The 15,768-nt window shown below is 34.7% G+C and overlaps 1 protein-coding gene across 1 annotated transcript in view; it reads right to left on the reverse strand.

The window, feature by feature from the left end:
* Positions 1–485: 485 nt before the first annotated feature.
* Positions 486–15,768, reverse strand: part of PGR (progesterone receptor) — a 99,182-nt gene continuing 83,899 nt past the window's right edge. The window contains 2 exon segments of the mRNA XM_050755519.1: positions 486–10,107; positions 12,769–12,926. Of these exon segments, the coding sequence (XP_050611476.1) occupies positions 9,952–10,107; positions 12,769–12,926 (314 nt within the window). The 3' untranslated portion in view covers positions 486–9,951.

Genomic DNA, 15,768 nt, shown 5'->3' on the forward strand with positions numbered 1-15,768 from the left:
ATTTCTAGGACTATACTAAATTATACTCCTAGTAATGAAACCAATGTAGTCTGAAATACTTTATTATAAGTAGATTATCATTTGCCTTAATGTCAAATGCATTAAATTTCTTATGAAAATTCTTGTGTAATACCAAACTTTTTAATCAATGTGAATAACCAAAACAGTATATTATTGAATCTCACTAGATATCAGTTGATTGTATTTTGTCTTTCTGATTAAAACACTATGTAGTTGGTTTCAACTTAATTGCCTGAGAATCACTCTTTGCTTTGCTAAAATGCATACACAGTCAAGGATATTGTCTCTATAATGCCAAATCTTCCATATCAGTATCTAACCTTATGCCACATACAGTATTGTACAAATTGAAATGTTGGTTATAAATTTAAAATGACTGGTAAAGAATGCACTTATAATTGGTATGTGTCTTGTATGTAATTGTATTGAGGTTTTAGATGCTATAATTCACTAATAAAGAGAGATATAGAAATTAGTTTATTCTTTATTATCACACAGAATAACAAGAATTAGAGCTAAATTCACAATATTTTTAAAGAAAACATTATGTGAAGATGATTCATTTCAAACCACCAGCCAATTTAACATAAAACACTTGTCAAGCTGAGTAGACTGTTTTCTTATGCGAACCACAAAATATTTTCTCTGAAATCTACACTTAGTTTAAAAACAGAGATGGGATTTTGCATATTAGCTTGAAAATAAGTACACGGTGATGATATTAGGTGCCCACTAGCACCTAGTTTTTACAGCTTTGCATTGTCACCCAATCACTGCCAGGGACCCAGCCCCAGGCATACACAGATGAAAGGACAGTTTCACCTTCTCAGCAAAAACCTTCACATCAATTGTCAACATACTCTGAAATGTCTTTTTCATTCAGAAATGAGCAAAGTGTATGACTTTAGACTCAAGAAGTATATAGTGCTAAATATCTTTAAAAGTATAACTCTGGACAGTGTACTCAGTGACCTACTATTTACTCAAAATAGGGTAGTAGCATTAATAACTAAATAGGTCGTGAGTCATGAGAAAAATTCCCTGCATCTCTTGCCAAGTATTAACACTAGTTTTACTAACAAGCAATGGGGTAGATAACTGAAGATTTCATCAACTTCAACACACAAAAAAGTGAATATCTACCATGTGCAAAACGGTCAAAGTATTTTAGGGGAAATATAAAACATTACATAGAAAATAAGTATGTGATGATACCGTTAAAATCCATGATCACCTAATTTTTACAGTTTTGCATCTGTTACCAGCTAGTGCCAGGACTGTCAGGCACACGTGGATGGATGAACAGTCTTACCCTCTTGATAGAAAACCTCATGAATTCCCAAAGCACTTTCAAAGTATATGCTTATTTGAAATAATTAATCTTTGTGTTTTTCTGTTTGGCACCCGACCTTTCTCCTGGTCAGTTGGAGGCATATTGCTCTGAGGATAACTGGAATTGTTATAGCAGAAAATTCAAAGAAAGTCAACATTCAGCTTTTGACGTCCTCAATTGGTGTTTGAAATCCACAGAAAGGCAAGTCTGGAGATTAGGTCTTTCTCAAGTGAAAAACAATGGTCTAAATCTCAAAGGTATCCTTAAAAGGTGGACTTAAGCATCGAAAGCTACTAGGACTAGATGAGAACTCATTCTAAGACCTGACAGAAGCTTCCAGCACACAGCAAGAGGAAGTGAGGGCCTTTCATGATTCAGAAGAAGGAATAGGTAGGGCAAAGAGGACAAATGCCTACATTCTGAGACTGAAACTTGAAGGAGGTGAGATTAAGACAAAGGGAAGTCCAGGAAAATCAAGACTTTTATGCTTGCCCGGAAACTCTGCAACATCTTAGAGAAACTTGGATTTAGTGTGGTGGCAGCTGAGTGGAGGCTTAGCAGGCAGTGGTAAGCCATGGCTCTCCTGGAGGGGCAAGGTGACTCCACAGCAGGGCCAGATGAGAAAACAGCTGGGCCTAAGAGGAATGAGGAATCTGCTAAGCCAGCAAGAATGGAAGTTAGCAAAGTCTCAGCACTCTGCAGTGCTGAAGCTGAAAGAATAGATAAATTCACAAGCCAAAGACTTAAATATGAGACGACAGAAATGGGTTCTATGACTCGGCATAACTAACAAGGGACTGGCATATGGCCAGTGAAGACCTGGAGAAAGAAACCTCCTTCCCACAGCTACCATGTGCACATAGAAAGCTTCTTCCTTCCCAGCTGCTGTCTGGTTAGTGGAACTAAAAAGGAAAACCAGCCCTTGATGGAAATTGAATGAGGTAATCCAAAAATAAGGCTCTTTTAGATGAAAAAAAGATGGAAAGATTCTTAAGTGCCAAGTTTTCTCTTCAACCTATTGCTCACCGGTGCTTCCTCCTCAGCTCCAATGCTGTGGAGGGCTCATGAAGTCATGACACTCTACCGAGAATTTAGCTCTTTTTTTGGAGTGGGTATACCATTTTGTAATTCCACTTGATAATGGCATCTGATTATTTGATCATGGCATTATTATTTGTATACAATGCAGCAAGAATTTTGTTTTTAATGTAGGCTTTCAAATGGGCTTTGATGGAACTTTGTTCCACAGAAGGAATCTCAGATACGGCTTTTTAAAAGCCGAGCCCAGCCATGGATTCATAACATCAAATATCTATGAGTTAGGTGAATTCCTCTCCTCTTGAAGTTTCAAGAATCTATACAAAGAATGTGTTTATTTTGCATGGGTTCAACACAACTCAGTTCCTCTTTCTTTCTCATTTTCTGAACCTTGAGCTGCTTAGTCTTACCTGTGTATATAGACCTGGACTTTGAGGTTGGACAGAAATGCAAAGGTAGAGATATAGGTGGAGTGGTACAGATTGTTTGGATAGATAGAATTCTGGGACTTGGTAAAACTAAGTTTTGTAGTTTTTGTTCTCTTTCTTGAAAAATTTGTAATTTCAACACATATGCAAAATAATTAGATGTCTGGCCTTGTGTTTGACAATTTATATGGCATATTTTGTCTCCTTTCGTCAGTTCTGTCAATGTTCCTATGTTATATCTTCCAAAACCCTTCTGGAGAATTAGAGAGGAGGTCATGATCACCTACAACTCCTCGTGTTTATGACCATCATTTTCACCAAAATAGTGCAACTTCCTCAAAAATATTCTTCCTGCTTCCAGGATTAGTCATCTCCAACTTTATTCTCCATATTCCAGTGGGAGTCTTCTAAAATATTCATATGAATTGTGCTGCTTTCCTGTTTACAACAGAATCAAGTCTACACTCTTTAACATGCTGTACAAGGCCACTGATTATCTAGACCTGGCTTTCTTCTTCAGTCTCATCATCCATCCCCACCCTATATTCTCTCTCCCCATTAGGTTTGTGCATATGTTGTTTGGGATACTCTTTTCTCTTCGGGATCCCTCCTGTTTGGAATACTTCTCTTCTTGCCTTTGGCATCTCCTCACCCTGCATGTTCTGCTAATTCCTAAACTGCTTGTAGATCATGGCTTAGGCTTGACTTTTTTCAGGATGCCTCTGCTAACCCCTAAATTCAAGGTAGGTGCTCCTCTTAGGTGCTCTAGTAGTTCCCTGAACTTTCTCCAGCATAAGCACTCACAGTACAATATTGTAGCTGTTTACCTGTCTTTATTCCCCACCCAACTCTAAGCTCGGAGAAGGAAATGCTGGTTATCTCCACAGTCTGGCAGAGTGACTGGCATACAACACAGTAAAGGCTTCACAGCTAGTTGCTGAGGAATAAAATGATGCCTAAAGACTTTTCAACAAAAAATATTTAAGTTAATGTTTTAGATAGCCCTCCATGTAACTTTTGTAAATCGTATTTAATCCTCTCAAAATACAAAGAACTTTGATATTTTCTTCTGTTTCTTTCAAATTTCAGTTAAAAGCTTTTAACTTAAAAAAAACCCTTTGTGCTGATTTTTCTTATAAACGTGCACATCTTAGAAAAGTTAAAATACACAGAATACTAAGATCAAAAAGAGATACTTTATTGGCTAAAGTGTGGAATTCTAAAGTCTGCCATGTGAAAATATCTTCCTATCCCTAATCATAGCAAATACAGGGCTTACTAGTTTAGGTAAATTCTGGAAAGTATTTCTACCTTATGGAGAACAAGCAGAGCCACATCTCTGTTTTGACAAGAATATGGTATGTTTGAATTAACTTTCCACGTACCTTTTTTGGTTATTCTCATGAATTTTAAAGCCCTTAGAAAAAGATAAGTGTATATAATATATTATGACCCCAAAGCTCTGGATCTTAACCTAGTTTAGGAAACCTACGATAGAAGACCATTGACTAGCTATTATTTAAAAAGCAATGACATTTTATACTATCAAGTTAAGGCTACACAAAATATATCAAATCGGTGTGGATATAATTGTTATTCATGCTGCTCAGCAGCTTTCACTGATATGTCTTTGAATAACAGAACATTAAGAAAACAAAATAACTATTTCTTAATAGAAGTAGAGTTTGGTGGATGGATACTTCAGGGTATAAACTTTCCTGGGGGAGGAGAAAATAAAAGGTATTTTTCGTGGCAAAAAGCTTAAAACCACTGCTGTCTAAAATAATTCATAAGAACAAAAACTCAGATTAGTAAACATCATAGACAAAGAGATCAGAAGCTTAACATATAACTGACAAGACAAAAACATTGAAGTGGGCTTCATTTAGAATAATTTATATCTGATAAATTGAATACATCAGTATTTGATGTATTAAGAGCAATTTCAAAAGATAATAAAAATAAGCTATAGCATATGTCCCGAAAACTATTTACAATATCATTTAAATATTTTATTCATGCCTATCTAAATATTGACCAGGACATTAACGCCACACTACAGAGTTAATAATCTGTACATTTTCTTTAAAGTAATGGACAGAGTATGCTTTCTTAGCTGCCTGATTCATGTTTCTCTAAAAATGCTTTATCAGTTAAAGTTTTCAACCAGCTTAAAAATAATGCCTCTCCCATGTCTCCATGAGTGGAAAAAAAGCAAACAAACCTGTGTTTAACAATAAGGTCAGCATGACATAAAGCAACAAGAGCCAGTAAATCGAAAACGAGGCTGACATTCTGGGACTAGGCCAGCAGTCCTGCAACAGTCTTCCAGACTCCACAGCTGCATAAGGCTGCGGACAAGCTTGGGCGCAGCCCCTGGGCATGTGACCTGAGCTCTGCCTTGGAATGCAGTCAGCTCCAAGGAGGAAAGCAAACCCCTTGGTGTTTTCCTTTGCTTTGGTTATAGGATATTCAGAGAATGTATGTATTAAATCATTTCTGCCATGAACAGCTGCTGTGTTTAACTTAGTACCAACACCCCCAAATTCTTAAATTTTCTCCAGTGACAGGGTGGACAAATTGTTGAAGAAAATTGTTCTTTCCTGCTTCTTTTCAGTTTTTAAGGCCATATTCATTCTAGGCTTAACTTTAGAAGTATAGGTTCTATTAGCTACAGCTAGCTGATGGTCTGTAAGGCCTTCTTTCCTGAGTTTATTAATAAATAGGGATGTGAGCCAACCTGAACTCAATAATCTAGGCCCAGTTCAGCTTAGATTCATCTTATGGATGTTGACTAATCTGGTTTGGATTATATTTCATAATATGGGTGAGTAGTCAGTTATTTTACTGCTTTTTGTTTAATTTTGGATTTAATAAGGACCACAGAGTGTGGAATTATGGTACATTAAATAGTCCGCAGATGCTAGGGAGAAACAGAGATTGTTCTTTTCACTCAGCCATGAATAAGAAAAAAACAAACCACAAAACCTAGGTGATGTTCTTTTCATTAAAAATCATTTCATGACTTAGTATAGTAAGGATAAGCAATTTAGGACTTGATGAACTTTTGCTACATCTGGCTATGTATTTCCTGTAAATTTTAAGAGATGTAGAAATTTCCCACATCCAATGGCTACTGAACAGGCATACTTTGGGAACAAGAAACTTAAGCCATTACTTGTCTTCTTGTCCACTTCACTTTATCAGTGGGGACCACAGTTGTTGAGTTATTGAATACAAAAATAGAGTATCTTTAAATTTGAAAAAAATATATATTTTGCAAGTTTTGAGTGCTTCTTATGCACAAGGCTCTAGGGTTGTAAAAATATTTAAAAGGATTCATATTCTATCCTGACTTCTGATGTGTGAAGGATAAGTATGGATGACAGAAATTGCCTAGGTACTCACAGCAAAAACTAAAAATGTAATAGCCATCCTACCAAAGGAATACAAGACAGATTAAAGCAGACATAGATTTCTTGTGGGCATCTTACATCATAACCTTCTTAGGGATAGGAAGTTATTTTTTGGGTTGATGACTTCACTGTGATTTCTAAACCCATTGTTCCCTTTTGTGGAATTGTTGCCATAGTAAAAATAATTTCAGCATGGGTTTTTGTAGGGGCTATGTTCTAGTCAGGCTCTTCATTCTAAAAAGACACTTAAAATGTTAAAATCAGTGTCATTATTTTAAAATACCTACAATGAAAGAGTGATAGCCTCTTTAGATCTTTGATAAAACAGGCCCTAAACTCAAAACACTGTATTTTTTTCAGCAGAATAAATTACTTGAATACTTTCAGCCCTAATTTTAAATGAATTCAATCAAATATATCATAGCATATGGTGACATAAATAAAACAATGAGACTTTCTAGAACCCTGGTTTCACTGTAGAAAATAGCCAGTTAGTTTGATAAAATTATAGCCAGAACTATGGCTTAATGAAAACAAAATAATAGCAATTACTATTTCTGAACGCCTGTATACATTTTTTTGGTTTCCATTTCTACTCATTACAAAGCACTGGGCAAAGGCAGGTTTAATCAGAGAGGTCAAATAACTTGCTTAATCTCATCCAGCTAGTAAGTGGCAGAGAAGGGGGGCACAGTCCTACGTCAGCTATCTCCACAGTGCCCATCATCAAACACATGACTAGTTGTGGATAATTTAAGTTACAGGTTGACATGCCATGGCTACTTACAAGGCATAGTTTTGGCAAAAAAATATTGTTCATCATATTTCCATATCACCTGTATAGCAATAAATTATCTTAATGTTAAATGTGAAAAAATAGCATAGCATTGCCTTATTAAAAAGTGCCACATCTTTAAACATTAAACACACACAATTGTCACATAATTACTGATAATGGAGGTATAATGCTTTAGACTCAAATGGCTTTTCAAACCTTTTTACGGAAAATATTTTCATCTCAAGAATCTATTTCAATAACCTTCAAGTATTTCCTGATATGTAACCTGTCTTCTTATGATTTAGTGTCATTTTAGAGCTACCAGAAAGAACATGACCTGTAAAATGAAGATAATGGTTATGATGACTAAATAGTAATGGAGACATCAGTAGATAGGACTTTGTAGAGAAAAAGATTTAGAAATTAGATATTTTCCATTTGGTGAAGCCATATTCTTTTTAAAAAGGTATTTTATTTTTTAAGCTTAGCATTAAATATTAAATCCTAGTGTTTAGACAACTACATTGCAGACAGAGATCAACATCAAAGATATCAAACATTTTAACAAAAGCCAAACCTGTGGCCACCACATTCTATTCCCTCATAGTTGAGTGAAATTAGAAAATTTTAAAGTTATGATGGAAATTAAATCTATGCTGGTGGAAATGATTTATATCATCAAAATATTGGTTTAATTCAAAGTAACAAGAATGAGATAATAAAATGACCACAACATCAACTGTTCCCTGAGTCCATCACTTAAGTGTAAAGGGCTAATAATATTGTTTTTGTTTCTTGGGGGTTTTTGGATAGACCTACATTCATTTTCTTATGTCACACAGTTCATTCTGAGAGGTGTCACTCTCACAGAGGTAGATTTCCTGTAACTATTATATTTGGGAGATGTTAAAAATACTTCTCTTGGGATGACGTTTGTGGGGAAAATATACTGAAAGCCTTTTCAATAAGATTTAATGCAGATGAATTACTGACACATAAAGGTGTTATTTAATATTTACTTTAAAGTTAGTACCTTTGTGCTGCACATGTATCAGTAAAATTGTCTGTAAATGTTTTGCGTCTATCTAGTATATGTTGAGTGTACAGATATTAAAACGCCTACCTATCAGGCACTGTAATTTATACCTACTACTGGACTGTAACTTTCCTGAGTTAGATAGTCTTTCTTCAGCTCCAAATTCTCATAAGGCTTATTGGCACATTTTTCTTGTGCTAATACCAGGTACTCAATCAATATTTGTTGAATGAAATTAGAAATGAAGAAAGTTTTTATACTGAGGTTTACAGTACAGAACAATTTAAGGCTACGTAAATGTGAGAAATAATTGTTTTGTGGAATTTTTCTTAGGGAGAGAAATAATATTCCATTCATTCAGTTTAAAAACTTAGAACAAGAAATCTAAAGTATTGTCCTTGAGACACATAAAATACACTTCTATTCTTCTATGTTATAGTCAGTAAAGGGAGAGATCTCACAAAGTAGGAAGCAAAGGTGGAAAGTTTAAAAGTGATGAAGATATTTGATAAAGCATGGGAGAAGGAAGTGATAAAGTCATGGGTACAGAAATATGCAAAAATGTAACCAAAGAATGATCAAAATCTACTGTAATACCAAGACAGAGACAACATGTCATTCAACTCTCAGTCGACAAACACTATTGTCCACTTTATGTGGCTCCCAGACTCCTAGGAGAGTCACAATTGTAAAACAACATGCTACTGTAACTCAAATGTGCACAAAGTGGCAGGTGAACTCTAGGAGAAGGCAAATTACTGCTTGAAAGACTCAGAGATTTTACAGAAATGACATTTGGCTGAGTCTTGAAGGTTGAAACACGCATATGGAATTAGCATCAAAGGGGAAAATTCTGGCAGAAATTTGATGGTAAAAAGATCTGCATGGCTGAAACATAAGAGGAATTCATGATAGTGGAGGATAAAGAGGAGAAAGGTATGTGAATTGATACCTCCCTCCTCCTCCTCTCCCTTTCTTCTTTCCTTTGATTTGAAAAGATGTTAATAAGCTCTGACCAAAAGGAGCAATTGGCAGGAAAGATATTTTACTACTTTCAAAGGTGAGAGAATTGAAAATCAGTAAGGGTGACTAACTTTCAACATGCCACAGGTGGTAAGGAGTACAGTTAGGCCATAATCTTCTGATTTCTTATTTCCTCTTGTAATACCTCATTAGAGGACAATTCTCTCCCCAAAAAAGATTATTTTAAAAACCTACAAAATCCACAATACTATTTGTATAATGATACGAATCTACTTATTAACTTCCTAAGAGATTTGTGTTTCCAATCTGGAAAATGGTCTTAACATATGAGTTGTTTTGCCTAGTTTGAAGAACATCAATCTATTTTAGTGGTTTTAAACTCTTTCTACATTATTTGCATTAAAAATACTTTTGAAAATCTGATGAAAGTTACGAATTTCATCCTCACACAAATATACTTAGACAAAATTTTGCATAACATTTTAAATGTTCATTTTTGGAAATATAATTGAGACAAAGGGAGTTACCTAGAAATAACTTATATAATAGCTTTGTATTATTACATGTAAGATTTTTTTTCTCTTAAGTAGATGATTTGTTAGATGCAAAAGTTAAAAATTCTCACCTACATGGTATGAAATAATATGGATAAGATATAGTTTAACAATTTTAGTACTTTTTCAGTCTTGTAAATTCTTCAAGAAAATATGGGTACACAAAACAGCTAAACATTCTAATTATACTTTATAAAGGAAAATAATTAGAACCTCACAATTTTTCTCTTAAATTTACACACTATGATATGTTATAAATGTAAGGCTTTCAGAAGAACATTATAAAAATTCAAGACCTCATAATCCTGACAAAACAAAAAGACATACCACAGAATTTAATTCTTTAAAAGAAAAAGATGACATTCACTTTTTATGAAAGAGAAGGGGTTTCACCATCCCTGCCAATATCTTGGGTAATTGTGCAGCAATAACTTCAGACATCATTTCTGGAAATTCAACACTCAGTGCCCGGGACTGGATAAATGTATTCAAGCAGTACAGATGAAGTTGTTTGACAAGCTGTTGGTTTAACAAACAAGTAGAAAACATGTAATAAAAATATTAAATTCATATGCTATTCAAATATGGCAACTTATTTTTCTAACTATAATATAAATACTTCTCAAGGTGTTTTCTTCTTACCACAATGAAAATAACTCCCACCATTTTCTAGAATAATATGTAAAATGTTACATACTTGTGATAGGACATTCTGATATTACGGAAAGATTTATTTAAATAAATGAAAGTTATTCATAATTCCACAGGATAAGCTGTGTAAACATTTTGGTATATTACTCAAGTTTTTTTTCTTTTTATACATGTGTACAGACATACCCAAATATACACACGATGTTACACATGTTTCATAAATTCTATTTGCTAATCTGGCTGTTTTATATAACATATTGATTCTTCCTGTGCCAATAATCCAACATCGTTTAATCTAATTTTTATCAAAGTAATTCATGTGTATAGTGTTAAAAGCCAAGTAGTACTACATGATTATAAAAACGAAAGCAGCAGCAGCAGCAGCAATACAGCCTTGCAGTTTCCTGATAGACTTCTTCCCATCCCTATTCCAGCCCCGTAGACACAACTACCTTCAACTTTTTGTAGCCTGTGTCTTTTGATATTTATTTCTATATTTCCACTAAAGTTAGGTTTAGTTTCTACTATGGGAAATGAAGAAAATGAAGTTCTCTTATACTAGACACTCTCTTCCTCAACTATGTACACGTTCTCTTCTTCCCAGAGAGAGCTTTTAGCTCAATTTTTAGCTAAAGGCAATATCCAGCATTTATATTATAAAGATTTTTAATGGTTTTCTGCTGGATTGCATCTCCATTCTTATGACTCATTTTTATTTTGCAGAAGTGAATCACCTCGTGTTCTTGTTTGTTTTGTTTTCTCTACATTTGTCACAAAGTCATAGTCAAATGCGCCAACAGAATTGTAAAAATCACCTCAATTACAGTCATACTTACTGGTAATCTCTCAGTTCCATTTATTTTTCCTGGAGCTGGTATCCTAGAACCCTTTGTATTACTGCTCCCATCTAGACTACTGCTCTGCACAATTATTGTGTTGGGACATCACTTTGCATCTCTCTTGGGGTGGATCTTTGGCTTAGTCCCATGTTTTGTTGTAAGACATCCTGTAGCAATTCTTGAGAAAGGTTGTATCTGAGGTAAACTCTAGGAGACCTTGCACGGTTGAAAATACTTCCATGCTGCCATTGTACTTGTTCGATGGTTTGGCTAGGTATGAAATTCTTTGAAGATTTTCTTTTCCATGAAATTCTGAAGGCCTGCTCCACTGTCTTCTGGCTTCCAGTGTTGCTGCAGAGAAGTCCAACATCATCTGAATCCTGATAACTTCTCTGTGATCTGTTTATTTCATTGCTGGTATACTTTAAAATTTTTTCTTCATTTCTGGCATGCTACAGTTTTACAATAAGGTACCTTAGTTCAATTGTGCAGTGCCTCTACACTGGACCCTTATTGTTAGAAAACTCGTGTATTTCAGTTCCAGCAACTTTTATGATTTCTTACATAAATTTCTCTCCTTGATTTTCTCTATTTTTTCTTCTGGATATTCCTATTAATTGGAGGCTAGAACTCCCTGGATACTAAATTTACTATAACTCTTCTTTCTAATTTTCCATGTTTTGATCTTTTACTTTTCCCCAGATTTTCCCTTCCATTTCAGCCCTTTCAGTGAATTTTTAATTTCTGCCTTTCTTCATTTAATTATCCAAAAGTATTTTCTTGCTAAATGTTCATTTAAAAAATGTTTTCTGTTCTCATGTCATGGACGCCATATCATTCTTATTTCTCTGAGGATGTTAGAAGTTTTCTTCTGTTCTCTGCACTGGTGTTTTTTTCCTTCAAGTGTCTTTTTATTTTGCTTTCTGCCTTTCATTTTAGAGGCTTTACTCAAATAGCTCATAATCTTGGCTGTCTGTTCATATTCAGGAGTAAGACCTCAAAAGTTGACCTAGTGAGTGGATAGCGTTTTTATGCCTTCACTGTCATTTTAATGTGATCTGAACATAGTAGCAATAAAAGCTTGTATTTCATATATCTTGACAAACCACAGATATCTTGTCTTAGTAATCCACTTCTGGTGTTAGGCATTTCTTGTTTGTTTTTCTTTTTTTCCCCTCTGCTATGGTGAACATCCTTGCATGTATATTACATTTGCCTAATTATTTCTTTAAGATAAATTCTAAAAAATAGAAACTTGAAAAGCATGCAAATTTTAACTTTTGCTATATATTGCCTGATTGCCCATCCATCAGCAATGCTATTTATAATTCCATTTAAAATGGCATAGTCTTATTTTCCACATACATACCTTTGTTTTTACTATATATATAAAATCTTTTATAATTTTAGGCACAAATATTTTAGAACATATTCAGGAAATGTACCATAATTTCTATCAGCTATTAAATTACCCTCAAATTATACAAATACTTGTAAAAGAATATTTGGGTGGTCTATACTGAAAATGAAAACAAACTATATAAAGTCTGAGCAGCGTGATCCAAACACTTTTAAAATACAAGTATTAATCTGAGAAAATCATATAAAGTAAAATTGATATGTAACATTTAAAAAGTTATAGAAAATCAGAGAATAATCATTGATATTCTGGAATCAACCAAATACTTACATCATGCAAGTTATCAAGAAGTTTTGTAAGTTGATAGAAACGCTGTGAGCTAGACACAACTCCTTTTTGCCTCAAACCAATTGCCTTGATGAGCTCTCTAATGTAGCTTGACCTCATCTCCTCAAACTGGGTTTGACTTCGTAGTCCTTCCAAAGGAACTGTAAGAAGACAATTAAAAGTGGCAGTTATGTTTAAAAAGATGACATTAACAACTTATAACACATATTTGTAAGATATATAAAGATTTCTTCTGATATATGACTCTAGAAAAAAAACACCTTATATAGGAAAGAGATCATGTTATTGATAGTATCAGGACATATGCACTTCTAGTTCACTGGAAGAATATAAGAACTAATAGGTATAGTAAAGAACACTTCAGCTGACCTATTTTAGACCTGTATCAATGGATTCTGCATTTATCTTAGCATTTGCTCAAAAGAGCACCTGGCCTTATTCTACATGCTTCTTGAATACTTGGTTTGATTTAGTTTACAGCTGCATGTAATCTGGATCCTTTTTGTCCCCTTCTTTTTAATGAACACTTGGATCTCTTAGTAAACTTTTGTCTTCTTTATATAAATCTCAAGTATTTGTCATTAAGATTATTCCTAGACAATTTATATTTTTGTTGTAATTTAAAAAATTGCCTCATTAAATTTTCCAATGCCTTCCTGCTGATATGGGAGAAAAGTATTAATATTTAAATATTTATCTTATATCCAGCCACTTTGTTACATAGGCATATCTTGGAGACATAGCTGGTTTGGTTCCAGACCACTGCAATAAAGGAAATATTGCAACAAAGTGAATCACATGCATCTTTTGGTTTCCCAGTCTACAGAGAAGTTATATTCACACTACACTAGAATGTATTAAGTGTGAAACAGCATTATTTAAAAAATGAACATAACTTAACTAAAAAAATACTTTATTGCTAGAAAACGGTAACAATCATCTGAGTCTTCCATGAGTCAAATATTTTTGCTGGTGGAGGGTCTTGTCTACATGTTGATGGCTGCTCATTGGTCAGGGTGGTGGTTGCTGAAGGTTGGGGTGGCTATGACAGTTTCTCAAAATAAGGCAACAATGAAGTTTGCTGCATCAGTTGACTCTTTTGTGAATAATTTTTCTGTAGCATGCAATGCTGGCAGTTTGATGGCATTTTACCCACAGTAGAACTTCTTTCATAACTGGAGTCAATCCTCTTAAGTCCGGCTGCTGCATTATCAACTAAGTTTATGTAATCTTCGAAATCCTTTGTTGTCATTTCAATAATGTTCATAGCATCTTCACTAGAAGCAGATTCCAACTCAAGAAACCACTTTCTTCGCTCATCCATAAGAAAAAACTCATCTTTTAAGTTTTATGAAACTAGTGCAATTCAGTCATGTCTTCAGGTTCTACATCTAATTTTAGTTCTCTTCTTCTTTTCACACATCTGTAGTTATTTCCTCCACTGAAGTTTTGAACTCCCTCAAAGTCATCCAAGAGGGATGAAATAAATTTCTTCCAAACTCTTGTTAATTTTGCTGTTTTCACCTTCTGCCATGAATCATGAATGTTCTTAATGGCATCTAGAATGATTAATCTTTTCTAGAAGGTTTTCAATTTACCCACATCCATCAGAGGAATCACTGTCTATAGCAGCTACAGCTTTACAAAATATATTTCTTAAATAATAAGACATGAAAGTGGAAAATTACTCTTTGATCTACGAACTACAGAATGAATGTTGTGTTAGCAGAAATGAAAACATTAATCTCCTTGCATATCTCCATAAGAGCTCTTGGCTGACTCGGTGCACTGTCAATGAGCAATAATATTTGAAAGTAGTATTCCTTTCTGAGCAATAAGTTTCAACAGTGGATTAAAATATTCAGTAAACCATGCCGTAAACAGATGTGCTGTCATCCAGGCTTTGTTGTTCCATTCATAAACAGCAGAATAGATTGAGCATAATTCTTAAAGGCCTTAGGATCTTCAGAATGATAAATGAGCATTAGCTTCAGCTTCAAGTCACCAGCTTCATTAGCCCCTAACAAGAGAGTCAGCCTGTCCTTTGAAGCTTTGAAGCCAGAAATTGACTTCTTCTCTGTAGTTATGAAAATCCTAGATGACATCTTCCTCCAATGGAAAGCTGTTTTATCTACCCTGAAAACCTGTTTTTTAGCACAGCTACTTTCAGAAGTAGCGATAATCTTACCTAAATCTTTTGGATAACTTGCTGCAGCTTCTACATCAGCACTTGCTACTTCATCTTATACTTTATGTTATGGAAATGGCTTCTTAAACCTCATGAACCAACTTCTGCTAGCTTCAAACTTTTTTCTGTTCCTTCCTCACATTTTTAGCCTCCATAGTATTGAGGAGAATCAGGGCCTTCCCTCTGGATGAGACTTAGGCTTAAGGGAATATTGTGGCTGGTTTGATCATCTATTCAGACCACTAATACTTTCTCCATATCAGAAATAAGGCTGTTTTGCTTATCATTCATGTGTTCACTGGAATAGCACTTTTAATGTCCTTCAAGAACTTTTCCTTTGTATTTGAAATTTGGTTAGTTGCTTGGCTCAGGAGACCTAGTTTTTAGCTTGTATCAACTTTTGACATGCCTTCCTCATTAAGCTTAATCATTTCTACCTCAGACTTGCAACTCTTTCTTTTACTGGAACACCAAGAGGCCATTCTAAGATTGTTAGTTGGCCTAATTGTTTTTTTTTTTTTTTTTTTTGAGACAAGGTCTTGCTCTGTTGCCCAGGCTGGAGTTCAGTGGCACAATCTCAGCTCACTGCAACCTCCACCTCCCAGGTTCAAGCAATTCTCCTGCCTCAGCCTCCTGAGTAGCTGGGATTACAAGTGTGTGCCATCATTTCAGACTAATTTTTGTCTTTTTGGTAGAGACAGGGTTTCACTGTGTTGACCATGCTGGTGTTGAACTCCTGACCTCAAGTGATCTGCCCACCTCAGACTCCCAAAGTGCTGGGATTACAGACATGA

The sequence above is a fragment of the Macaca thibetana genome, chromosome 14 (assembly GCF_024542745.1).
Source record: "Macaca thibetana thibetana isolate TM-01 chromosome 14, ASM2454274v1, whole genome shotgun sequence".
Taxonomy (NCBI): domain Eukaryota; kingdom Metazoa; phylum Chordata; class Mammalia; order Primates; family Cercopithecidae; genus Macaca; species Macaca thibetana.